Source organism: Pipistrellus kuhlii, unplaced genomic scaffold (assembly GCF_014108245.1).
Source record: "Pipistrellus kuhlii isolate mPipKuh1 unplaced genomic scaffold, mPipKuh1.p scaffold_m20_p_18, whole genome shotgun sequence".
Taxonomy (NCBI): domain Eukaryota; kingdom Metazoa; phylum Chordata; class Mammalia; order Chiroptera; family Vespertilionidae; genus Pipistrellus; species Pipistrellus kuhlii.
In genome coordinates, this window is record NW_023425493.1 from 5669517 (window position 1) to 5695041 (window position 25525).

A 25525-nucleotide genomic window follows, 5' to 3' on the forward strand; every position below is an offset into this window, starting at 1 on the left:
AATTTATTTTTTTTTAATATATTTTTTAATTGATTTTTTACAGAGAAGAAGGGAGAGAGAGATAGAGCTAGAAACATTGATGAGAGAGAAACATTGACCAGCTGCATCTTGCACACCCCCTACTGGGTTTGTGCCCACAACCAATGTACATGCCCCTGAGCGGAATCGAACCTGGGACTTTTCAGTCCCCAGACCGAAGCTCTACCACTGAGCCAAACCGGCTTCGGCCGTCCAGGAATTTTTATAGGAATTTTGTTTTGGGGGAGGGGGGGTCACTGTTCAAATCATCTCTGTTTATTTGGTTGTTTAACCCCTCTTCCTTCCCTTCCACCCACTCAGAGAATATAAGCTCCAAGACAGCTGCGGTGTGTCCCTGGCATTTTGCAGACCCTGGCGAAGAGGCAGCAGGCTCTGGGACCTGCAGCTCTAGACACCGGGGCCTGGCGTGCAGCCCCCTCCTCCCCTGGCCAGGCTCTTGGTTAACCTGCCTGCCCACAGGCTCAGGAGGAGAAAGCTGAGCGCGCCCACTGTTGTTCCCCAGGCCGAACCCCTTGCAGGCAGCGTGCTCAAGGGGCTCTCCCTGGCTGCAAGTGCCTCCTGGTAGCAGAGTGGGCTGCCCGGGGAGGACGCTGGGCCCACAGTCCCCCTGCAGCGGGGTGGCAGGGTGCCCTGGCCTGGGTCAGGCAGCCCCCACCCAGGGAGGTCTTGTGAGTCAAATGGGGCTGGCTGTCCCAATAGAATAAGGTGACCAAACATCCTGCTTTTGGCGGGACAGTCCTGATTTTTAACAATTTGTCCCACGATCTCTTGGCAAGACTGTAACTAGTAATATTTGTACAACCAAAGACTCTATTTTGTGGTTTAAGGAAAATAAAATTGACTATGTTTAAAAAACAAAACAAAAAACAATTTGTCCTGCGTCCCACGGCGTTTTAAAAAAGTCCTGATTTTTTTAAAACACCGCAGGATGTGGGACAAATTGTTAAAAAGCGGGCCGTCTGGTCACCTTACAATAGAACAGGATGTGGGCCTTCACTGGGAGGGTGGCAGGTCCCAGGGTGCTGCCAGGGAGAGCTGTTTCCCACCAGTACAGCCGATAAACGAGCGATGGGGATGGCCCTATGATGGTCGCCCAGCTGCCCGCCTGCAATGGCGTCCAGATCTGTCTCCAGGCCCACAGCGTGGGGGCTGGCTCTCTGGCACCTTCTGATGAAGCCATTGCTGCCGCCACCACCACCACCGCACCTGGTCCAGCTGGTGGGCAGGAGGAGCGGTTCTCGCAGCCTCTCCCGGGATGTAGCTCCCAATCCAAGGACCAGACCTCTACACCCACAGGGTGCGTGTCTGCCCCGGGCTCTCCAGGGGAGCCGCAGGAACTGGCCTGGGGCAGCCAGGGGGTCGCTCTGAGCCACGGGATTATGCCAACAAGGGTGCTGTTGGGGGAGGTGGGCCTTCCACCGAACAGACACCATTTCTTCCGACTTCAGCTGCTTCCTGACTGGGACAAGCCTCCATTTCCCGAACCCCAGTCGTGATCTGGCCGGGTCACCAGTTTTGCGTTACGTTCTTCCTACCCAAGAAGGTGTGGGATGCCGGACCTGTCCTTTGTCTGGGGGACCTAAACCACAAACATTTTTTTCTCGTGGTTCTGGCAAGGTCAAGGTCAAGGTCAAGGTGTCCGCAGATGTGGTTTGTGGTGAAGGCCTGCTTCCTGGTTCATAGACGGCTCTTCTGGGCCAGAAATTTGATTTTGCTAAGTATCCAAGCAGCATCTGACTTGGACTTCTCTGCAATTATTTTATAAATCTTCACTCTAGCCAAAACCGGTTTGGCTCAGTGGATAGAGCGTTGGCCTGTGGACTGAAAGGTCCCAGGTTCGATTCTGGTCAAGGGCATGTACCTTGGTTGCGGGCACATCCCTAGTAGGGGGTGTGCAAGAGGCAGCTAATTGATGTTTTTCTATCATTGATGTTTCTAACTCTCTATCCTCCTTTCCTCTCTGTAAAAAAATCAATAAAATATATAACAAAATAAAAATCTTCACTCTTTTACTGGAGGAGGGGTAGCGGGGGCGGGGGAGGGGAGTGTGTGCGTGCACGCTAGAAGCATTGGTCTGGGTGTGTGTGTGTGGGGGGGCGTTAGAAGCATTGGTCTGGGTGTGTGTGTGTGGGGGGGGGCGTTAGAAGCATTGGTCTGGGTGTGTGTGTGTGGGGGGGGGCGTTAGAAGCATTGGTCTGGGTGTGTGTGTGTGTGGGGGGCGTTAGAAGCATTGGTCTGGGTGTGTGTGTGTGTGTGGGGGGGCGTTAGAACATTGGTCTGGGTGTGTGTGTGTGGGGGGGCGTTAGAAGCATTGGTCTGGGTGTGTGTGTGTGGGGGCGTTAGAAGCATTGGTCTGGGTGTGTGTGTGTGGGGGGGCGTTAGAACATTGGTCTGGGTGTGTGTGTGGGGGGGGCGTTAGAAGCATTGGTCTGGGTGTGTGTGTGTGGGGGGGGCGTTAGAAGCATTGGTCTGTGTGTGTGTGTGTGTGGGGGGCGTTAGAAGCATTGGTCTGGGTGTGTGTGTGGGGGGGCGTTAGAAGCATTGGTCTGGGTGTGTGTGTGTGTGTGTGGGGGGCGTTAGAAGCATTGGTCTGGGTGTGTGTGTGGGGGGGCGTTAGAAGCATTGGTCTGGGTGTGTGTGTGTGGGGGGGGCGTTAGAAGCATTGGTCTGGGTGTGTGTGTGTGGGGGGGGGCGTTAGAAGCATTGGTCTGGGTGTGTGTGTGGGGGGGGCCGTTAGAAGCATTGGTCTGGGTGTGTGTGGGGGGGCGTTAGAAGCATTGGTCTGGGTGTGTGTGTGGGGGGGGGCGTTAGAAGCATTGGTCTGGGTGTGTGTGTGGGGGGGGGGGCGTTAGAAGCATTGGTCTGGGTGTGTGTGGGGGTAGCACTTGGCCCCTCCCCACCTCTGCCCTTGCCGTCCTAGAGCCAGCTGAAGAGCCCGTTGAGGAGAGAAGGGGAACAGCCTTGCAAAAATTAGCCCCGAATCAATCACACCCGGATGAGTTGGCAGCGTTTCCTTTATTGGTTCAGGACGGGAGCTCCAGGCGCCCTCCTACTGCCCGGCCCAGCGTGCCCGGAGCGCGGGTCAGTCCGCGGTCAGACGTCCCTGGCCCCCGCGCGCCTTCTGGGGCCCGGCTCGCCCGCCTGCCGCCGGCCATAGCGCAGGCCGAAGGAGTTCCAGTTGAAGGCAGACAGGCCCTTCTCCCGCCGCACCAGCGCCTCGCCCGGCGCCGGAGGGACCCGGCGGCGGGGGCTGCTCGGCTGGTACAGGGCTGGCCCGGACCCCTCCAAGCTCTCAGAGACCGCACACCGCCGGCTCTGCTCCAGGGGGCCGAGCTGCTGGCCTAGGACAGAGCCACAGGGAGAGACTGCGTGAGGCCGGGCCAACCTCTCCAACACCCCCCAGCAGCCCGTCCCAGGCTTTCCCTTTGTTCTTTGGCCTCCAGGAAGCTCAGAGCTCAAGGGCAGCTGGGAGCACCAGCATCTGAGCTGGTGGGTAGGCCATTGGCTCCGCCCCCTTTCAACACAGCTTTGATTTAGAATGTTGTCCAGAGTTATCTGCAATAATTTTCCTGTGAAATTACTTCCTGTTAGGAACCAAACGGGGCAGGACCTGGAAGGAAAGAACACGAAGGGGGTCGCTAGGGGTTCAGCTTGGCTCACGGCCTGGTCCTCTGTCGGGGTGCTGCATCAGGCTCCCCATTTGGCCTGAGAGTCCTGCTCACGCATCTCGCCTCTCAGAGTGCTTGGCACAGGGCCTGGCACATAATAGCGCCCCAGTAAGTGCGTGTTAACGATAGAAAAGCGAATGAAAAGCTTGTAGCTGCAGACATCAAGAAAGGGGAGCTAAGACCAGGTGCCCCCGCAGCTCCCAGTAACCGTAGCTCCCTGCAGAAGCGATGCCAGAGCTCCGTGAAAAGCAGAAATTGTCGAAACCGGTTTGGCTCAGTGGTAGAGCGTCGGCCTGTGGACTGAAAGGTCCCAAGTTCGATTCCGGTCAAGGGCATCGTACCTTGGTTGCGGGCACATCCCCAATAGGTGGTGTGCAGGAGGCAGCTGATCGATGATTCTCTCTCATCGATGTTTCTAGCTCTCTGTCCCTCTCTCCTCCTCTCTGAAAAAAAAAAAAAAAAATCAATAAAAAACAAAACAAAAACAAAACAGAAACTTCTCTGGGTCACCTCCCCAGGTGGGAGTGATCTCCACTCTTCATCCTGAGGGTGAACAAGGCTAACTTGGAAGGCCCTTCACGTGAACCAGCTCCGAATACCCAGTGGCCCCAGCCCATCGTGGTGAGAGACGAGTGGGCAGGAGGCGTGGTGTGTGAGTGGGCGGCGCTGCTTGGCTCTGAGGCCCACTCCTCACGGCCCCCGCAGACCTTGGAGGGGTGGGGGCGTGTCCAGAATTCGTGATCACCTTCCTAGCCCAGTGGTCGGCAAACTCATTCGTCCACAGAGCCAAACAGCAACAGCACAACGATGGACATTTCTGTGGAGAGCCACATTTTTTAAACGTAAACTCCTTTTAACTCCACTTCTTCAAAACAGACTTGCCCAGGCCGTGGTATTTTGTGGAAGAGCCACACTCAAGGGGCCCAAGAGCCGCCCTTGGCTCGAGAGCTGCAGTTTGCCAACCACGGTCCTAGGAGGTGCCCGGGGCCGGGCCCCGGTGGGAAGGGACGGAGGCTTCCCTCCCGGCCACGCCTGCTATCCCGGCAGCAGAGTCACTTCTCAGGCGGCCTTTGGTGCCTCCCCGAAAGCCTTTCCCCCAAACAGCCCACACCCTCGTTGTTCACCCAGAAAGGACATCTGGACCCGGGAGAGAACACACTCCTGGCAAAGGACACGGGGCTGCGTCCTCCCGGGCTGGGCGAGTTCAGGGCGCAGTGAGAGCGCCTCTGTAGTCCGCTCCCTGCTCGGAGTCCCGCAGCCAGAGGCACTGCGGTCCCGAGAGGCTGGGCCGCGGCTCCTGCTGGTCCAGAGAGCTGACCAAGCAGCCTTAGGCCACGAATCCCGACCGCAGGGAGCTCCGCACCTGCTGGCCTCCTGCAGTGTGTGTGGGGCGTCTTTACCTCTTTGGGCCTCAGTTTCTCCAGCTCATCGGTACCATAGTAACCCATAAGGTGGGCAGGATTTGTGCTTTTGTGTAGGGTCTTCTCCCGCCCCGCCCCCCAAAGTCCAAATCAAGGGACTGGGGTCTCTGATGAGCGAAGCCTGCATAGCCGACTCCTTCCCCGCAGATCTCCCCGGAATCGGAAAAGGGCGATCCATCTCTCTGTGAAACCCCTCGCTGGCTCCCTCCCGGCCTCTCCCCCGGACGAGGCGTACCTGTGGCTCCCGGGTTCTCGGCGGGCGCCGCCGCCTCTTCTAAGGAGTCCCTGAAGGAGGTGGCCCAGAGGAAAAGCACCAGCTGCCAAGAAGCCAGCAGGTTCATCCTGGTGAGACGTGCAGGTCCTGGCAGTGCCCTGAGGCCCAGGCAGAGGGAGGGAGGAGGGAGAGGTCAGGCACAGGTCAGGGCTGGGAGCTGGAGCAGAGCCCACGGGGAAGGTCTGCCCTTGGAGACCCCACTGGAGGGATGTGTCCCGACAGACGGGCCATGGAGATGGGACCGGCACCACTTGCACAGTAGAGTCAAAGTGGGACTCGTTCTTGGGGAGGGTCATCAGGGAGGGCTTCCTGGAGGAAGGATCTCTCTGGGTGGGAGGGGCAGGATGGCTCCGGGTGGAAAGTGTTATCTGCAATAATTTTCCTGTGAAATTACTTCCTGTTAGGAACCAAACGGGGCAGGACCTGGAAGGAAAGAACACGTAGGGGATTGCTAGGGGTTCAGCTTGGCTCCCGGCCTGGTCCTCTGTCGGGGTGCTGCATCAGGCTCCCCATTTGGCCTGAGAGTCCTGCTCACAGTGCTTGGCACAGGGCCTGGCACATAATAGCGCCAAACAAATATCAGGTTTGCTTGAGAGGAATGTTGGGGAGATGAGGAGGGAGAGTGGTGAGCAGGAGTGAGCAGGGAGGGGTGAAGTGAAGAGGGCACAGGAGCGCCACCTCACGGAGGACCGAGGTCGACATTCTCCCCGCAGCCTGGCACTTCCCTCCGTGCTGAGCTCTGCAGACACCCAGACCCGGTGCTCCTCTCCCCCCGTTGGCACACGCTGCTCAAGCCTGGCCCGTTTCCTCCCTGCTGCCATAGAAACGGATTCTTTCCCCTTTGCACGAGCAGGGAGGAATGGCAGTCATCTTGTTCTCTCGTGGACTTGGACAGCCCGAGGTGTCATACTGCCTCGGATCCAGGGAAGAGAAAAGCCTTCTCCCGACCTGTCAGGTCACGTGTCTCCTCTTTGTATTTCTGGCCGGCTCAAAGAGGGTCGGCATGGAATCGACCTCAGAATGTGGGCTGTAGGGGTCGGAGCTGTGTGCTCACTCTGACCCTCCCTCCAACCTCTTTCCCTTTACCCTCTGCTGCCCCCTCCCATCTCGTCCAGCTCCCAAGTCTAATTTCTCTTTGAAAAAGTCATCAGCCGAAACCGGTTTGGCTCAGTGGATAGAGCATCAGCCTGCAGACTGAAAGGTCCCAGGTTCGATTCCGGTCAAGGGCATGTACCTTGGTTGCGGGCACATCCCCAGAAGGGGGTGTGCAGGAGGCAGCTGATCCATGTTTCTTTCTCTCTCATTGATGTTTCTAATTCTCTATCTCTCTCCCTTCCTCTCTGTAAATAAATAAATAAATAAATAAATAAAATATATTAAAAAAGAAAAGAAAAAGTCATCAGATAGCTGGAGGTGATCCAGCAAACACGATTAAAAACAAACTAATGAAAAGGCAGGAGAGCTACAGGTGGAGCCAAAAAGGGTGTGGCTGCCAGATCGGAGGCCCCGAGACACTGTGGGGTGGAGTGAGGGGCCCCTGTGTGCCCACCAGCCCCATCAATCCCCTTGTTCACCCCCCACCCCCCATTCCCTCCCGCTCCCTCCAGGACTCCGGCATGGCCTGGAGGGGAAGGATCCAGAAATGGGGTCAGAAGTCCTTGGATCTGGCCCCAGCGATGCCCGCCCTCCCCATGAGACAGGAGCCAGTCACCCCCATCTCCGGCCTTAGTGCCCCGCCTGTAAAATAGGACCATTTGGGTCCGCCTGGCCACCGAGTGTCCCCACAGACGGCCACTTGTCCTTGCAGACTCTGACTCTGTGGAACCCATACCGCAGCCTCCTGCACCTGCCTTAAAGGGCGGGGAGCAGAGGCAGGACCCACCCATTAGAGAGACAAGGGTAAAACCATTTTTGTGTGGCTGCAGACTGTGGGTGCACAGAGTCCAGGTGACTTTGGAAATCATTTCTTGAGTACCGACTGGGTGCTGTGTTAGGTGCTAAGACACAGGGGCTAGGGGCTAGGGAGCACAGGTGCTCAGACACAGACCTGCTGCAAGCCCTCTTCCCCATCTCAAGAAACTGGCATCCTCAGGCAAGACACTGAGTCCTGAGCAGCCCATTGGAAGAGAACACTGTGAGCGACAGGCCGAAGGTGTGTCAGTCAGTGTAAAGGGGTCTGGAGGGTCCAGGCTGGTGTCTGCAGGGGGTGGCACCTGTGCTGAGTGTCTGAGAGGCAGGCAGGTGACTGTCAGGAGGGGGCTCTGCTAGAGGGATAGCATGGAGTGTAAAGAAGGGCCACCAGGGGCCTCACCCCGGAGGGGAGGGTCCCAGGCAGAGGAATGTGTGGAGCATGTCAGAGGGAGCCTCTGGCTGCTCTGCAGAAGCAGGTGGGGAGGGAGGGAGGGGGAGCGGGCAGGCTGTGTGTGCCCCTGGCCTCTCCCCTTCGCCTCCTCCCAGCACGTACCATGGTGCCACGCGAGAGTTCTGCGTTTCCTGATGCTCATTCACACACACACACACACAGCTGCTCATTCACACACACAGCTGCTCATTCACACACACAGCTGCTCATTCACACACACACACACACACACACACACACACACACATACACACACACACTGCTGCTCATTCACACACACACACATGTTCTCCCAACTCTTCACACGTGAAATGAATTGCTTAGAAAAAAGCCATCAGCTTCCAAGGGCCCCGGTGGCCGTCCTCTGTGGCCCCACCCGCTGTTGAGCCTTGTGAGGGCAGAAATCCCAGGTGTTTGGGAAGCCTTTGAAGTGGGGTGGCTCCCTTCCTGGGGCTGCCTTCCTAGCAGCGCCAGAGGCTCTTTGGCTGGGCTCGTATCTGCCATCCGCAAGTTGAAGAAGGAGCTCAGAGGAGCCCTGCTGAGCCCATGGCCCTAACGGGTCCCCCAGCTTTCCCCTTGAAGGCTCCCGTGGCCCCTGATCCCAGCCACAGAGTTCAGGCAGTAATCACAAGGAACTGCAGCCATTCCTGCCCGAGAGGAGTCCTTGAGAGGGTCTGGGCCTCACAAATAACGTGCAGATGGAGGCACTCGCCAGTAACCTGGCCGGCCTTGTCGCCAGGCCCCACCAGCCCCACTCCCCTGCCTGGGGCACCTCCGTCAGTGCTGGAACTGGGCTCCTGCTCCATCCGAGGAGCCTCCTGAGCCTGGGCAGACCCTCCCCCAGCGTGATGCCCAGCGCACCTACCTGGCTCTGTCCTGGTCCCGGCAGGTGGGAGCTCGCAGGGTGTCTGGTGGGTGAACGCCAGCAGGGCAGGGCGTTGGGCTCGCTCTTGCCAGTGCCCCGATCACATCCCTGCGCCTTTTATAAAGCCCAGGTGACGTCTCCCGGCCCCGGCCCCGGGTCTCCCTCTCCCTCCTCCGCAGACCCCCCTGGAGAGCGGGCTGCTGTCTCCCGCCCCCTGGCTGTCACGACTGGAGTAAGCCTCCCCCACCCTCTCCAGAGCTTCCAAGGCCGGCTCTCTGATTCCCTCTCCCCTCCTCCTCCCACTCCTCCCAGACCCGCTCACCGGGAGGCCCCCTGTGCGTCATCACCGTGGAAGTGGCCTGTGTGAGGAGGCATGTGGTGGGGGGTCAGCAGGAAAAGGTCCCCCTCCAGACAGGAGCCACGCGCACGCCCAGGGTGGCACGCCCAGAGTGGAGTGGGCAGCGTGAAAGGCAGGAGGGCGGGGAGATGGGCACAGTGGCACCAGGGGTTCCAGTTCCCCCAGTGCTCCCAGGCCTGCCGGCTGGTCTTGGGGCTCAGACCAGGAGGGGGCTCCTCGGCTATAATCTGCAACTGGGGGGGGGGTCTTCATTTCCCCCTCCCTCCTCCCTCTTCACTCCCTCCTCACTCCGTCCTTTCCTTTCTTCTTTCCCCAAACAGCAACTGAGCACTGCGCAGCTCAGGGCTCTGGGACGGATTTAACAGTCAGATGGGTAACACCTGTGGGCAGCTAAGCGCCCAGAACACAGGGTCGCTCAGAGACGCTGGGCCTGGGTGGGAGAGCCTTTCCCTGGGAAGTGCGGTGGGGAGGTAAGAAGTGACTCTCAGGCTCTCAGGACCCGCTTTCGGGGGCGTGGCACCGCCACGGCACTTGGAACTGCTGCGCTCCCACTGGAAGGCAGAGACAGGCCTCCCTCCCTCTGCACCCTCAGCGCCCACGTTTCTGCTCGCACAGACACAGAGGCCTCCCAGACATTTCCTAGGTGCAGGTGTCCCTGCAGACGGGCACACGCCCTGTGAGGAGCTCCAAGGGCAGGCAGTGTTGGTTAAAACTCATCCATTTGCATCCGACGGCTTTCAGCCGTCAGAGCGTGTGCGTTCTGGGGGACGCCCTCTGTACACATCGCGGGGAACTCTGGTCTCGTTCTTGGGCCCGCGATCGTGACCTTTACCCTTGGACCTGGGCTCCTGGGACAGAGCCTCTTCCTCCTGTCAGCCCAGGCCAGTGGTCGGCAAACTCATCAGTCCACAGAGCCGAATAGCAACAGGACAAGGATTGACATTTCTTTGGAGAGCCAGATTGTTTAAAACTTAAGCTTCTTCTGACGCCACTTCTTCAACACAGACTCGCCCAGGCCGTGGTATTTTGTGGAAGAGCCACACTCAAGGGGCCAAACGGCCACATGTGGCTCGAGAGCCGCAGTTTGCCGACCAGGGGCCCAGGGCTCTGAGGCGGAGGCTGACTCTACCCTCAGGCAGGAAGCTCTCCCAGCACAGGCTCTGTGTGGGGGGATGTCTCGAGCGGACATCCACCTGCGGACGGAGCAGCACTTCCTGCCGGGACAGGATCTCCCCCGTCACGCGTCCAGTGCCTCCTGCTCCCGGGGCTGGCACACACCTTGTCACTCTCAGGAAGAAAACGAGCCTCTGAGAGCGGCCTGCCCTGTGCCGTGTAGAGTGAGACGCCCCGAGTCAGGCGAAGACTTCACAGGCCCGAGGCACTGACCGGAGTCTCTCTCGCACACGCACAGCTTGGGCTTTAATCTTTGCTTTCCCTCCCGTACAGAGCGGGGTGTGGTCCCGGCCCCTGGCCCAGCTCTGGGGGGCCCTGCAGCTCTGCTCCCAACAAGGGAACCTGAGGTCAGTCACCTGGCGCCATCCTTCCTGCTGGACGCGGAGAGGCCCGGGGGCGCGGGGAGGTGCGTCAGCGCAGGAGGGGGGGCCTGAGAGGGTGGCCCCATTTCCTTTCCAGGCCCCTCGGCCAGTGATCCAAGTTCAAGGAGCTCATCTCTGCGGCTCAGACCATCGAGCTGGAGCCCTGGAACCTCCGGAACAGCTGTGGGAGCCGAGAGTCATTACTCCAGACAAAGAGTGGAGAGCAGACTCAATGTCAGGGTGATTAGGAGCTGGCCTTGAGCGGGGAGCTGTGCCACGGGCAGACACGGAGAGGGGCTTGCGGGGATGTGCCCAGCTGGCGGGCGAGCCGGGTGATGGCTGAAGGGCCTCGCTGGGCGTCTCAGAGAGCCCAGGTTCTGTCAGATGGTTCCGAGAAAGAGCGTGGGGGGAGGCGGCGGGGGATAGGGGAGGGAGAGACACGGGGGACCACTGCCCACGCCTGCCCCAAGGAGAGGACATGCTGCTACAGCATTCCCTGCTGTCATTAGCTGTCACACATCCTCTCCACATCCGGGGCCCAGACCAGCCAGCTCCCCCCAAAATCTGTCACTTTCTGGCTGGGTCCCCTAGACTCTCTCAGTATCTGTTACTTTGGCTATAATAAAGAGCTATTAAAAGCCGCCATTTTCCATCCCCATCCTTCCTCCATCCCCATCCCTCCTCCATCCCCATCCCTCCTCCATCCCCATCCCTCCTCCATCCCCACCCCTCCTCCATCCCCATCCCTCCTCCATCCCATCCCTCCTCCATCCCCACCCCTCCTCCATCCCCACCCCTCCTCCATCCCCACCCCTCCTCCATCCCCATCCCTCCTCCATCCCCACCCCTCCTCCATCCCCACCCCTCCTCCATCCCCACCCCTCCTCCATCCCCACCCCTCCTCCATCCCCATCCCTTCTCCATCCCCATCCTTCCTCCATCCCATCCCTCCTCCATCCCCATCCCTCCTCCAGCCCCATCCCTCCTCCATCCCCATCCCTCCTCCATCCCCACCCCTCCTCCATCCCCATCCCTCCTCCATCCCCACCCCTCCTCCATCCCCATCCCTTCTCCATCCCCATCCTTCCTCCATCCCATCCCTCCTCCATCCCTATCCCTCCTCCATCCCCATCCTTCCTCCATCCCATCCCTCCTCCATCCCCACCCCTCCTCCATCCCCATCCCTCCTCCATCCCCACCCCTCCTCTGTCCCTATTCCTTAGGCACAGCTGCTCGGGCCCTCTCGCCTCACTGCCTTGTCCGATGGAGGAGAGCAGGGCGGGGGAGAGGAGCGGAGGCAGGCCAGCCTGGGGAAGGGAGTGCCCGGGGAGCTGGGGCGGGTCCACTGGACCTGGGGCAGCAGTTTTCCCAACTCCGTGTGCTCCCGCCACCCCCGGGGCCCACCACTGAGCCGCAGGCACACGCACTCACCTCACTCAGGAAGGGGATGTTGAAGGCATTGCCCAGGAAGCCAAAGGCCACAGGGAAGAAGCCCCTAGAACAGAGGGGTGGGGGGAGGGGTCAGTGATGGCCTGGGGTGGGGGGGGGGCAGGGAGATAGAGGGTAGCAAGGCTGAGGTCCACAGACAGGCGTTGGCTCCCAAGAGAGTGGGCCCCTGGGCACTGGGGGCAGGCTCCCCCCGCCCCCCCTGTGTTTTAGAGGCGGCCAAGTGGAATAGTTCAGAACGAAGTCCCAGCACAGCCAGCGTGGCTCAGTGGTTGAGCGCTGACCTATGACCAGGAGGTCATGGTTCCATTCCCAGTCAGGGCTCAGGCCTGGGTGAGATCCTCCGCCCCCTGCCTGTGAGGCCGGGCAGGGACAGCCTCTTGAGTGCTGGCTTCCCCCTCTGCAGAGAACAGCCCAGGATGGCGGTGGAGATGGCAAAGTGAGGTGATGATGGTACACGTTGGGGGCCTAGTAAACGTCAGCTCACTGCCCCCCCCCCCCCATCATTCCACTTGGGGGTGAGCCCTGCGTGTCCTCCTGCTGACAGGCACGGAGGGGGCACACCGCAGTGCTCCATGTGTGCTGCTCCCTTCACTTCACCCCTCACCCTACTGTTGGAGGGGTCTTTCCAATGTCCGATGCCCCTCCCCGTTTTTATTTTAATTTTTAAAATATGTCTTCATTGATTTCAGAGAGGAAGGGAGAGAGAGAGAGAGAGAAACTTCAAGATGAGAGAGAACCCCCACACCCCCTACTGGGGGTGGAGCCTGCAACCCCGACATGTGCCCTTGACTGGAATCGAACCCGGGACCCTTCACGCCGCTGGTGACACGCTATCCACTGAGCCACACCAGCTAGGGCCTCCTCCCCGTTTCCAATCCGCCCACGGTTCTCATCTCTTGCGGGGCAGGTCCAGCTTCCGCACACCCGCTGGCCTAGCCACTCAGAGGCCAGGCCCCGGGGGCCGGGGCTGCTCTCACCGGAAGAGGCTGAAGAAGCCGTAGGTCTCCAGGAACATGCCCAGGAGGGGCCAGCGCAGGAGCACCACGACCACCCCCCCCAGGAAGAAGCTGGTGCCCTTGAGCTTGTGCCGCTGGAAGAAGAAGAAGAGCGTCTTCCTCAGGCCGATGATGAGGGACAGGCCGGTCAGGAACAGCAGCTGCGGGGGAGGGAGAGGAGCGTGAATTCAAGCAGACTCCCCCCTCGGAGCCAGGGGCCAGCCTCCCCCCCTCCCCCAGTCAGGGGCCAGCCCCCCTCACCCCTCCCAGAGCCAGAGGCCAGCCCCCTCACCCCCCCCCCCAGCCAGGGGCCAGCCTCCCACACCCGCCTTGGGGGCCAGGGGTCAGGCCTGGAGCCACCCGCAGGCACGGGGCAGGACTTGCTAGCTCTTCACGGAGGGCGGATTGCAGGGGGGGTGACCCCGCCTTGAGTGCTGAGCTGACTGGAAACAAAGCTGCCCAGCGGCAGGGGCTGCACCAGGAGAACTTGGCCTTCTCTCTCTTCTCACCCAATGCCACCAAGTGCTTGGATCCCAACCAGTGCTTCGATTCTGCCTGCACGTCTCCCCACACCTCCAGGGAAGGCGGGTGGACGGAGACTCTCTCTCCGTGGTCCGAAGGGGAGCACCAGGCCGGCACAGGTGAGGCAGCCGCACCCAAAGCCGTGTGGGGCGGGCAGGAGGGCACTCCCCCCTCCGGCATCTGGCCCTTCAGTGTGGCTCCTGATGAGCCCTGAAGAGAGCCCAGGCTCCTGTCCACTCCCTTCCAGCATGTTCCGTGCACCTGAGCGCGCTTTCTCCAGTCCCGCGCACGCTTTCCTCTCCCCGGCTGCTTTTTCCCCGCCGCCCGTTCAGATGGGATGGGCTTGTCTCACGGTGACTTTGCCGCTCCTCTGCCTCCATCCCCAGGCCTGTGTGTTCCTGGGACACCCCCATCCCTAGCTGGGGGGAGCCCCGTGGAGGGACAGGGTCTCACCCCTCCCGGCTCTCCGGAGCCTCGCCCAGAGCCGGCGTGAGAATCCAGGCCCTCGGATCCTCTGCCCGGCAGGGCCTGCTGTCCGGCCCCAGCCGCCCTGCCGGCCCAGGCTGCTGGCACCGACCCCCCGATGGCCACGGGGGAAGGCACGTAGGGCTGGCCCCAGCAAGGGAGGCCTCGGGAGGCTGGGACGGTCGGTCCGCAGGGCAGGGGCACTCACGTTCCCAAAGGCCAGGAGCACGGAGTCGAAGTACAGGAGCACTCCCAGGAGGATGAAGAAGGCGCCGAAGCCGGTGATGCCCACGCCAATCTCTGCAACAGGCAAGGGGGCCGTGGTGGGAGGGGCTCTGGGGAGAGGCGGGGGCCTGGGATTTCCCGGGGTTACCCCTGGGCAGGTGCCCTCTGGGGAGCTCTGTGCTGGGGGAATGATGGGACGGGAAGGGAAGGATGAGCACCAAAGAACGTTGAGCTCCTGAGAGTAGTCCTGTGCTTCCGGCCTTCTGTCCTCAGAGCAGCCCTCTGCGTGGCTGCTGGGAGCTGCCGAGGCCCAAGCCACCCTTCGCAGAAGGGACCGCTGGCTACGCATGGCCACCAGCCCAAAAGGATCCAGAAACCACCCAGCTGTCCTGATTGTTTCTCAAGAGGCTGGCCCTCCCGTCTGGTTCCTCCCCTAATTGCCCCTGCCCTGCCTTTCCGGTGAAGACTCTGGTTTGGAAGAACAGAAGTCATCCATCAGTTGTGTGCTCGTCTGTCCTTCTGGAGTCCACAGCCCAGCCAGAACGTCCTCCCTCTCCTCCCACTCTCCTGCAGCCGTGCCTCTGGAACCCACCACTCACCCCGAGCCACAGTGGCCCTGAGTCCTGGTGCGCAAGGCTGGGCTGTGCGGCGCCCCCTGGTGGCAGTGCGCCTCAGGGCGTTGCTCTTTGCAGCTGCAGAGTTTGTTCAGAGCCAGGGAGGCCCGCACCCAAGGGCAGGACATTCAGGCCCTGGTTGGGTCAAGGGCTACGTGTTGGACACTTGGGTACATGTTTGAGACTGCTCCCCTCAGGAAGAGTTGTAACAACAACAGGATATGAAGCTTCTCTTTTTCTTAAACCCTCTCCGTAACACAGAATTGTTCATTTTACTTATCTTTGCCATTCCGAGAGTCGGCAAATGATGATTCATTGTATTGCTTCATTTTTAAGATTTTTTAAAATTGATTTCAGAGAGGAAGGAAGAGGGAGGGAGAGAGATAGAAATATCATTGATGAGAGAGAGAATCATGGATCTGCTGCCTCCTGAACGCCCCCTAGTGGGGAATGAGCCTATGATCCAGGCATGCGCCCTTGACTAAAATCTAACCCCGGACCCTTTTGGTCAGCAGGCCAACTCTCTATCCATTGTGCAAACCCAGCCAGGGCTGTATTGCTTCATTTTTAAATGGAACTAACTTGAAGTTTTATTTTATGTTGTGACAAAATACATGTGCCATCTTGACAATTTGTAAGTGTTCCACTCAGTGGTATTCAGTACCTCCACACTGTTGTGTTACCACCACCCCATCCATCTCCCAAACTCTCTTCATCTGACAAAACTGAAACTCTGTACCCACGGAGCCCGAACTGCTCACTCCTCCCGCCCTCCCGCGGCCGCTGGCCCCTCCTCACCACCTTCTGCCTCTATGGATCTGACTGCTCCAGGGCTGTTTTGTGACTGGCTTATCTCACGTACCACGATGTCCCCAAGGGTCATCCATGTTGTAGCGTGTGTCAGTCAGAATTCCCTTATTTTGAAGGAATAGTCCACTGGATGCATACACTGCATTTTGTTTATCTGTTCATCTGCGGATGGATTGCTTCTACCTTCTTACTTCTATGAACATGGGGAACAAATGTCCCTTCGAGACTCTGCTGTCAATGCTTTTGCTTTGCACCCACAGGTGGGATTGCTGGAGTCAACGGTAGCTCTATTTTCAATTTTCTGAGGAACTACCATACTGCGTTTCATAGCAGGTGCTCCATTTTATCTTCCCAGCTGCAGGGCACAAAGGTTTCCGTGCCTTCCCATCCTCACTGACACCTGCTATTTCTGTTTTGTAATCTCTTATCATTATTTATTATTTTTTAAACCCTCACCCGAGGTTACGTTTATTGCTTTTATTTTATAAAAATATATTTTATTGACTTTTCACAGAGAGGAAGGGAGAGAAATAGAGAGTTAGAAACATTGACGAGAGAGAAAACATCGATCAGCTGCATCTGGCATGCTCCCACTGGGAATGTGGCCACAACCAAGGTACATGCCCTTGACTGGAATCGAACCCGGGACCCTTGAGTCCGCAGGCTGACGCTCTATCCATTGAGCCAAACTGGTTTCAGCTGTTTATTGCTTTTAGAGGTATTGCTTACGTGCCCTGACAGGGGGTCGAACCCACAACCTTTTTGGTGTACAGGTCGGAGCTCCAAGTAGGGAGAGATCAACCAAAGGACTTATGTGCACACATAGGAGCCTAACCCAATGGTCAAGGACAATAGGGGGGTGGGGGCATGAGTGTGTGTGGGGGATTGAAATGGGGGGGTTGAGGACAAATATGTGATACCTTAATCAATAAAGAAATAATAATAAAAAAAAGATATTCTTTCAAAGATGGAGATGAGCTTTATCGTTCCCATTACAAACCGCACTCAGTTTGTCATCCGGAGAAGCGCCGGTCCTGTTTCCCTTTCGGCAGAGCCGGATTCCGTGAGGGCCCGGCGCCACATCGGATCTGTCGGCGGAGTGGCCACCTGCCAGCATCCGGCCAAACCGATGGCCGATTCCGCCTGCTTCTGACCACCCCGGGCTTGTTTCCTGCCCCCCCGCCCCCCTCGGCAGGGCCTGTCTGAACCTCGTCTCTGAGGGCCCGGGGCCCTGGGCCGTTGCGAAGACTGTGCTCTGTCCTCCACTGCTGTGTCACTTCTCTGTGCTCAGGAGGGCCTGGGTGTGCGTCTCCTTGGCCACGATGATTTTACATGGGAAGACCACAGCCCTGTTCTTCTGTCTGGATGGCCAAGGTGTTCCCGTTTCTTTTATCTTTTATTTTTAAAAAATTTTATTTTATTGATTTTTTTTTACAGAGAGGAAGAGAGAGGGACAGAGAGAAACATCGATGAGAGAGAATCATCCATCAGCTGCCTCTTGCAAATCCCCTACCGGGATGTGCCCGCAACCAAGGTACATGCCCTTGACCGGAATCCAACCTGGAACCTTTCAATTCGTAGGCTGATGCCCTATCCACTGAGCCAAACCGGTTTCGGCCAAGGTGTTCCGGTTTCTATGCCGGTTATAAAAGTATCTGGTCTCAGCTCACACAGCCACAAAAATACACCATGGATCCCAGGTCTGACGACCATCCTTCTCTTCTCTCTCCCCCCGGTGTGTGTGTGTGTGTGTGTGTGTGTGTTTGTGGGGCGGGGGGTGTTTTGTGTGGAAACACAGTGTACACATTTTACTAGGTTTCCCTTTTGTTTTGTTAAAACATCCACGTGCTCATCCTGTAAACACGTAGGAACAGCCTCTTCTTTATTTCGTGGAACCCGCCCAAGCTTCTCAGCTCCACACTCCGCCTTTTCTCCCGCCTCACACTTGCTTCCAAACAGCGATGTGCTGGCTGGCATCGCCGCTGCTCTCCTCACTGGTCCCGCACGGCTCCTCAAGGACTGGTGCCCCTGTGACGGGCAGCCTTCCCCACGGGCCACGCGGTGCCCCCGGCCTTCAGGGACACAAACATCACGGAAAAGGGTCGGAAGCTGTTCCTCTCACTCAGGCCTCAGACCTTCCTCCGCCTCTCCGGGCCTCGCTTAGCAATTTCAGTTCAGTTACCCATCTGGAGCCGCTCCTGAAGGTCATGGCTGAGGGAGGGGCTGTGGGGGGCATGTCACCAGGAGGGACAGAAGTGTCCGAAGTCCTACAGGATCCAGACAGAGGGGCAGGGCGCCCCCTGCTGGAGCAAAGGACGAGGGGAGGCTCCCGTAACTCTAGGGTAGGGGTGTCGAACTCAATCAGAGAAGGGGCCAAAATCTAAAATCCAGCCTAAATCGCGGGCCGAATGGTTTACTGAACAGTCATAAACTGTCATTGTGATGGAAACGCAGGGGAGTGCAGTGATGACAGCGCGGTGCGGGCCACATTGCAAGGCCTGGCGGGACGGATTTGGCCCGCGGGCCTTGTGTTTGACACATGTGCCCTAATGAGAAGCGGGGACCACCCGGACCCCAGAGATTGACCAGCTCCAGGTGTCCCTGTCATGGCAGGCCGATGCCTGCCTTAATCCTCACCTGTGGATATTTCTCCATGGATTTTTAGAGAGAGTGGAAGGGAGGGGGAGAGACGGAGAGTGAGAGAAGCATCGATGTGAGAGAGACATAGCAATTGGTTGCCTCCCACACACGCCCCTACCACGGCCGGGGATCGAGCCTGCAACTGAAGTACTTGCCCTTGGACTGGAATTGAACCCAGGACCCCTTGGTCCACAGGCTGATGCTCTAGCCACTGAGCCAAACCGGCTAGGGCCTGGCTGCCCTCTTCAGCAACCACCCCATCCTGCAGCTCCAGAGCGGCTGCCACGAGGAGCCCACAGCCTGCAAGGCTGCAGATGAGCTGGGCTGCCCCACCCCCACCCTGTGGCTCGCACTAACGGAAGCCAAGGGCCAGGTCCCTCCTGCTCCTGGAAGGGAAGTGCAGGTGCAAGGGTCCTGGCCCGAGGCTGTGCTGGGAGCCAGGGAACACCACTCACTTCTCATTCCTCCCTCTCCCTCTCTCAACATTCACAAAGGCGCTGAGAAGTTGCAAGTCCAACACAACAACATGTTTCCCCTGAAGCATCTGAGAGCAGCTGTCACGGGCTCTCTCACCCCTCTGAATGCTTCCGTGTGGTTTTCCTTTGCCAGGACATCAAAACCGAGAAATTAGCGTGGACACCTTGCTTCCGCCTAAAGCCAGACTGCTTTCCCGCTCACCAGCCGTCCGCATTTCTCACGAAAGGATCTGGTTCGGAGCCACGGGTGGCATTTGGGGTCACGTCTGTCATGTCTGGAATCGCACCTGTCTTTCCTTGGGTCAGTTATCGTGTATCTGCCCCTCTATTTGGGCTTGTCCCATGCTTGCTCGTGACTAGATATTGGTTCCGCAGAGAGAGCAACAAGATGGGATGCTGTGTTCTTCTCAATTGGGCCAATTACTGATGATGTTCTTTTTCTTTTTTTAAACATGTTTTTATTGATTTTTTTTGGACAGAGAGGAAGGGAGAGGGAGCAAAACATCCATGTGAGAAGAAACACTCATCCATTGCCTCCTGTATGCAACAACCTGGGCACGTGCCCTGGCCGCCGGAATCAAACCGGCAACCTTTTGGTGCCTAGGACAATGCTCAACCAACTGAGCCACCCTGGCCAGGGCAGATGATGTTTCTTTAAGCCCTTGATTAAGGTGGCGCCTGCCAGGTCCTCCACTCTTCAGTTCCTCTCCACCCTCTGCCTGACGCTGCTGGATACCCTCCGTGCCCTGCCGTGGCACCAGGCCAACCTCAGGTGAGCCTCCTTCCACCTGGCGAGGGCTCGGGCACCTGCTCTGGACACCACCTCCCTTCCTACCGAACGGCCTTAGGACTGAAATGTTCAGGAAGAGGAAGGAGGAACATGGGGAGAGAAAGAGCCTTCCTTCGCTATTCAAAGTGACCAATAGTGATTCATAGTAACAGCCGCCAACACTAACCAGCACACGGTGCCAGGCACGGCCTAAGCCAGTGGTCGGCAAACTCATCAGTCCACAGAGCCAAATGTCAACAGCACAACGGCTGAGATTTCTTTGGAGAGCCAATTTTTTTAACCTTAAACTTCTTCTAACGCCACAACTTCCAAATAGACTCGCCCAGGCCGTGGTATTTTGTGGAAGAGCCACACTCAAGGGGCCAATGAGCTGCATGTGGCTCGAGAGCTGTAGTTTGCCGACCACGGGGCTAAGCACTTTAAGTCTCATGAACTCACCAAATTTTCAAAGCTGGCTGTGTGGGAGGGGCGCTGTCAGCCACACTTCACACTCAGAACGGAGACACTCAGAGATGATGTCACTGGCCCAGGGCGCCCAGCAGCTGGGCAGCTGGCAGACTAGGGTCTGATCCCAGGAGTCTGGCGTTTGGCCTTTTTTTATTTTATTAATTTAATTTTTATTTTTATTGATTTTTAAAAAACATATTTTATTGATATTTTACAGAGAGGAGGAAGGGAGAGAGATAGAGAGCTAGAAATGTCGATGAGAGAGAAACATCGACCAGCTGCCTCTTGCACAGCCCCTACCTGGGATGTGCCCACAACCAATGTACATGCCCTTGACTGGAATTGAACCCGGGACCTTTCAGTCCAAAGACCAATGCTCTACCACTGAGCCAAACCGGTTTCGGCTATTTTTATTGATTTTTTTACAGAGAGGAAGGAAGAGAGATAGAGAGCTAGAAACGTCGATGAGAAAGAAACATTGACCAGCTGCCTCTTGCACACCCCCTACTGGGGATGTGCCCGCAACCAACGTACATGCCCCTGACCGGAATCAAACCTGGGACCTTTCAGTCCGCAGACCGACGCTGTACCACTGAGCCAAACCGGCTTCATCAACCCAGTCCATCCGCCTCCTCCCCTGTCCACCCTCAGGTCTCCTCCAAAGAAGCCGTTCTTGCCTTGGCCATCTGTGGTGTCCACGTTCCCAACCCCAAGGCTCAGGTGTCGGTTCTCACCTCAGCAGTTGGCTACTCCTCCCTCCTGGAAGTGGCCTTTCTGCTGACCCAGCGGGAGCCTGCTGTGGGTTTCCGTCCTGCTGTCTGACCCCGCCTCTTCGGGCTCCTGGGCCAGCTCCTCCCACTCCTCTCTCTTGGTTCAGGGATTCTAATGGCTCAGGGCTTCGGCTCAAGTTCAAGTCTCATTTTCTTTTCTCACACAGTCCCAATGTCTGTAAATATCACTGGTGTGCTGACAATGTTGGTATTGGCCTTTAATGTATTACATTTAGTATTATTTATTTAGCCCAAATAAGTAAGTAAATAAATAAAGAGTTTGAGCTTCCAAACTCATGTTTAACTGCCTATGAAGCAAATCTGCATGGTTTTCTCTCTTCAAGGCATGTTGGACTCAATAGGTCCAAACTAAGCTGCTGATCTTTCCTTAAATTTGCACCTGTTTCGGGTTTCCCCAAATGAATACAAATGTCACCACCACCCAATGGACAGCTTGCAGCCATCACTGAGTCTCCTCACTACTCCCTCAGTCACTGCTCCCTTTTTAAAAAAGTTTTATTGAGAGGGAGAGAGGGGGGGGGGGGGAGAGAGAGAGAGAGAGAGAGAGAGAGAGAGAGAGAGAGAGAGAGAGAGAGAGATGAAAGGAGAGGGATAGAGAGATAGAAACATTAATGATAGAGAAACATCATCGATTGGTTGCCTGCTGCACACCCCCTACTGGGGATGGAGCCCCAAACCCGGGCATGTGCCCTGACCCGAATTTGAACTAGTGACCTGATGTTTGGTGCACAGAATGATGCCTGACCAACCAAGCCACACCAGCCAGGCTGTTTCTCTCCACTCTTACTACCAAATTCCAAGCCACCCTCATGTCCGTTCTGGACCCACCAGCATCCTCCTGCTAGTCTCTGCTTCACTCCTGCCTCCCTCACCTCCCTCCTCCATACGGCGGCCAGGGGTCTCAGAGAACATACATCCAATCCTATTCCCCACTTCCCCCTGGGCTGAGCCAAACACCCATTTCCCGGGCCCACAGCCTGCATGGCATGGCCCGGGACTGCCAGACCAGCTTCACCTCCTGCCCCGCCCCTCGCCCGCCATTAGCCGACCCCACCTGGCTCCCAGGACGAGCCTCCTGCCTTGGGGCCTGCGCCCACGCAGTGTCCTCCCATCGATGCTCATCCTCAGGTCTCCACGCAAATGCCAGCCCCGCAGAGAGACCTGCTCCATTCTGTTCCGACCTCAATCTGATCCCTCATTTCCTTCTTTCATAAAATTCTGCATGTTCTTCATACAACTTAGCACGTTTTAATAAAACGTTGGCTTAACACTGGGCTCAGGCCTCTCCTCTCCATAGTTTTTGAAATATTAAGACCAGTGGTTCTCAACCGGGAGGGATGGCTTTGTTTCTCAGAGGACATTTGGGAATGTCTGGAGACATTTTTTTTTAAATCCACACCTGAGGTTATGTTTCCATTGATAAGAGAGAGAAAGAGATAGATAGATAGATAGATGAGAGAGAGAGAGAGAGAGAGAGAGAGAGAGAGAGAGAGAGAGAGAGAGAGAGAGGCATTGATCAGTTGCCTTCCATACATGCCCCAACTGCTCGAACCTGCAACCTGGATACGTGCCCTGTCTGGGAATTGAACCCCCAACAGGACGATGCCCAGCTACCGGAGCACCCGGCCACCGGAGCCACCCGGCCAGGCTGGGGACATCTCTGACGGTCACAGCTGGGAATGTGAGTGTAATCCTGGGCAGAGGCCAGAGATGCTGCTAGAATCCGATAAGGCCAGGACAGAGCCCACAACTAAGAATTACCCTGCTCCTCACATGTCCGTGGTGGGGAGGCTGGGAAAGTGTGCCCAGATGATCTCACAGATGATCTCACTCACAGAGCCCTGTGCCTTTAAGAATTCCATTCTTTTTTTAAAAAAAATATATTTTATTGATTTTTTACAGAGAGAAAGGGAGAGGGATAGAGAGCTAGAAACATCAATGAGAGAGAAACATCGACCAGCTGCCTCTTACACACCTCCTACCGGGGATGTGCCCGCAACCAAGGTACATGCCCTTGACCGGAATCAAACCCAGGACCTTTCAGTCCGCAGGCCAATGCTCTATCCACTGAGCCAAACCGGTTTAGGCAGAGTCCTGTGCCTTTAAATGTCCTCTATAGGTGGGCTACTCCAAAATTCCTCTCTCGGTCCCAGACTCTCGTACCTGACAACCCCCTTGACCTCCCACCGGGGTGCCCAATGCCAGCCCATCAAACTCAACGGGCCTGCTTCCCCCTACTCACGCCTTCCGGCTGCTCAGGTTAAACACACGCCTGACGTTTCTGTTTCACACTCCGTACCCAACCCGTGGGGGAATCCTCTCTGCAGTTCCCTCCAAACAGACCCAGCATCGGTCCCTTCCCACCAGGTCGCTGCTCGGCCTCCTCCACCAGCTCCTGTAACCCCACTCTAGCCGGTAAGTGGGGGTTCTATGTCCATTTGCCGCTGTATACTCCACGTCCGGCACACATTTGCTCAGCGGGGAATGAGTGTTACCGCCAGATCACCGAGGAGGCTCTGGGGCTCCGAGGCGCCAAGGAACTCCCCCAAATGGAACTCACAGATGATAGATCCTCCCTCCCTCCAGTGCAGGCGTCTTCAAACTACGGCCCGAGGGCCACATGCGGCCCGCAGAGGAGTCTGATCCGGCCCGCCAGGGTTTTTGGGCAGTGAGCGCAGCCGAGGTGTTACAGTAGGAATTAGTAGTTCATATAGTCCGGTCCTCCAGCTCTCTGAGGGACCGTGATCTGGCCCCCACTTTAAAAAGTTTGAGGACGCCTGCTCCAGTGGATGGACAGATGTAAACCCCACCTACAGCCAGACATACCTGAGCACTGAACCACCAATCAGCACCTGCCAAATACCCTAAGCCCCCATTCCTAAGTCCCTAGTCCCTAATCACCAATCAGCGTGTGCTGAGTCCCCTATCCTTAAAGGTGCTTGTACCCCGGCCCTCGCTCTCTTCTGCCCCTCTCCATGGAAGCAGCCAGCAGGGGTACTCTTCCCTCTAATAAAGCCTGTGTCTTGCCATTCTGGTCTCTGGTCCTTCCCTATTTCATCTATCAACGGAGCCATCCCTCCCCCCGCCCCCCACCCTCACCCCCCACCCCCAACCTGCAGACTAGTTCACTGCCTGCTCCAAAGCGAGGGGAGAGGGTTTAGGAGCGAGAGAGGATATGGTGATATGGGAACAGCATTGAGTTTATTTCCTGGGAGGAAGGGACCCGGGGCCATAGGCGACCCTAGGAGAGTTTTAGGGGAAAGATGTCTGAATGGGCAACGGCCTCCTGGGCGCACCTTTGGCAGCACCCCGGGTTTAAGGGCCCCGAGTGGAACCTGCCAGTTCCCCCAACACCAGCCTCTGGCTTCCTGGAGGCCTCGAGCCAGCCCGCAGTCCTGGCAGGCCGAGGAGCCACACCTGCTGCGAGGATGCCAACACGGCAGCTCCGGGCCATGGCTCCAGAGGTCACCTCGGCACAGACTTCCCACAGAGAGATCCCCGCTGGGAGGGGCAGCGCGGCCCCCACCTCACCTCGACACCCCGCTCCAGCCCTGCCCCCCACCACAGGGCCCTGCACACTCACTCTGCCATTCGGTGATGGAGATCATGCTGCAGGCTGCCTGGGGGGCCTCCCAGGTTCACGCCAGCCGGGGCGAGGAGAACAGAGATCCGAGCTGGTACATGCTCGAGGGAAGCTGACCCTTGGTAAGTTGTGAAAGGAGCCTCCGGTAAATCATTAACTTCCTTCGCACTCACACTCACACACACACACACACACACACACACTCACACACACAAATGACTGTTGAAAGTCACAGGCTCCCTTCCTCTGCCTCCTCCCAGGTGGCACTGACCCTCCAGGTGCTGGCCCCCTGGAGCATTTCATATCCCACCTGCCTTCTATGGTCCCCTCTCCTCCGCCCTCCCTGCCTTCAGGTCAAGTTCAGTGCTTTCCGCTCCTCCTCACCATGTGGACTTCACATAAAGAACGGAGATCGAGGCGCACCCAGGCTCCTGACGGGATTTGGAGCGTGTGTGGGAAGAGTTGGAATCTGTTTCCTTTGGAAAAGCCACGAAATTCATCTTGTGTAGTTTGCTTCTTTTGCGCTAGTACCCGGGCTCTGCCCTAGGGGGCGCCAAGCAACTGAATAAAACCTGTTGCTGCTGATCTCCTGGGAGTGCCAGGCCGTGTTCCACACACAAGGGCTCCGCCTCCTCTTCCCCAGCTTTGACCTGTGGGGTTGAGCTAGGGCAGATAAAAGGTGAATTTGGCCTTGGGGGAGGGCTGGGCTGTCGAGGAAGCCTGGTTCCAGCAGGTGAGCAGACATGGGTGTGTCCCTTCCTTTCCCTGAGCCTGAAGAGAGAGGTGGGGGGGATCTTTCCAAACTCCTTCCTCCCCTTGTAGGGCCGTGGTCCTCAGCCCCATGAGAGCCAGCATCCCTGTTATAATGTCCCCTCCACCCTGAAATGAAGTTCATAGGTGACATGGCTAATCTACATACATCACTCATACAAATAAAGCTAGTTATAACAGAGAAAAATAATGTGTAATCAAACACCATGGCTCTCAATATACAAATGCACAGGTGAGACTTACCAGAAGACATAAATGGCATAGGCAGATTACTTGCACCTACTTATAAATAGATTTGAATTTATAAGAAATAGAAGACTAGAGCCATTGTGTAATTGAAAACAAACCCACAAGAGTAATAGGGAGTAAATACTAGAATAAGAATGAAAGCTAGGTGGGTAAGAACAGACCGGATGTACGTGCAC

General features: G+C 57.2%; 2 protein-coding genes across 4 annotated transcripts; both read right to left on the reverse strand.

Annotated features, from left to right (window-relative positions):
* Window positions 1–3101: 3101 nt before the first annotated feature.
* KISS1 (KiSS-1 metastasis suppressor) lies at window positions 3102–8800 on the reverse strand. Of its 2 annotated transcripts, XM_045583023.1 has the most exons (3): window positions 8630–8800; window positions 5364–5500; window positions 3102–3380 (listed from the first exon to the last, which is right to left on the reverse strand). In XM_045583023.1, the coding sequence occupies exons 2-3, from the start codon at window positions 5467–5469 to the stop codon at window positions 3133–3135; spliced, it is 354 nt and encodes a 117-aa protein (XP_045438979.1). In that variant the 5' UTR covers window positions 5470–5500; window positions 8630–8800; the 3' UTR covers window positions 3102–3132. The 2 variants fall into 2 exon arrangements, with proteins under 2 accessions (XP_045438979.1, XP_036298380.2); XM_036442487.2 differs by lacking the exon at window positions 8630–8800 and having other exon boundaries at window positions 5364–5713.
* A 1575-nt stretch (window positions 8801–10375) lies between these two features.
* Window positions 10376–24478, reverse strand: GOLT1A (golgi transport 1A). 2 transcript variants are annotated; one of them, XM_036442485.2, is made up of 5 exons: window positions 24330–24478; window positions 14162–14253; window positions 12949–13127; window positions 11954–12017; window positions 10376–10703 (listed from the first exon to the last, which is right to left on the reverse strand). In XM_036442485.2, exons 1-5 carry the CDS (start codon window positions 24352–24354, stop codon window positions 10665–10667), a joined length of 399 nt encoding a protein of 132 aa, XP_036298378.1. In that variant the 5' UTR covers window positions 24355–24478; the 3' UTR covers window positions 10376–10664. The 2 variants fall into 2 exon arrangements, with proteins under 2 accessions (XP_036298378.1, XP_036298379.1); XM_036442486.2 differs by having other exon boundaries at window positions 10376–10725.
* Window positions 24479–25525: the final 1047 nt, after the last annotated feature.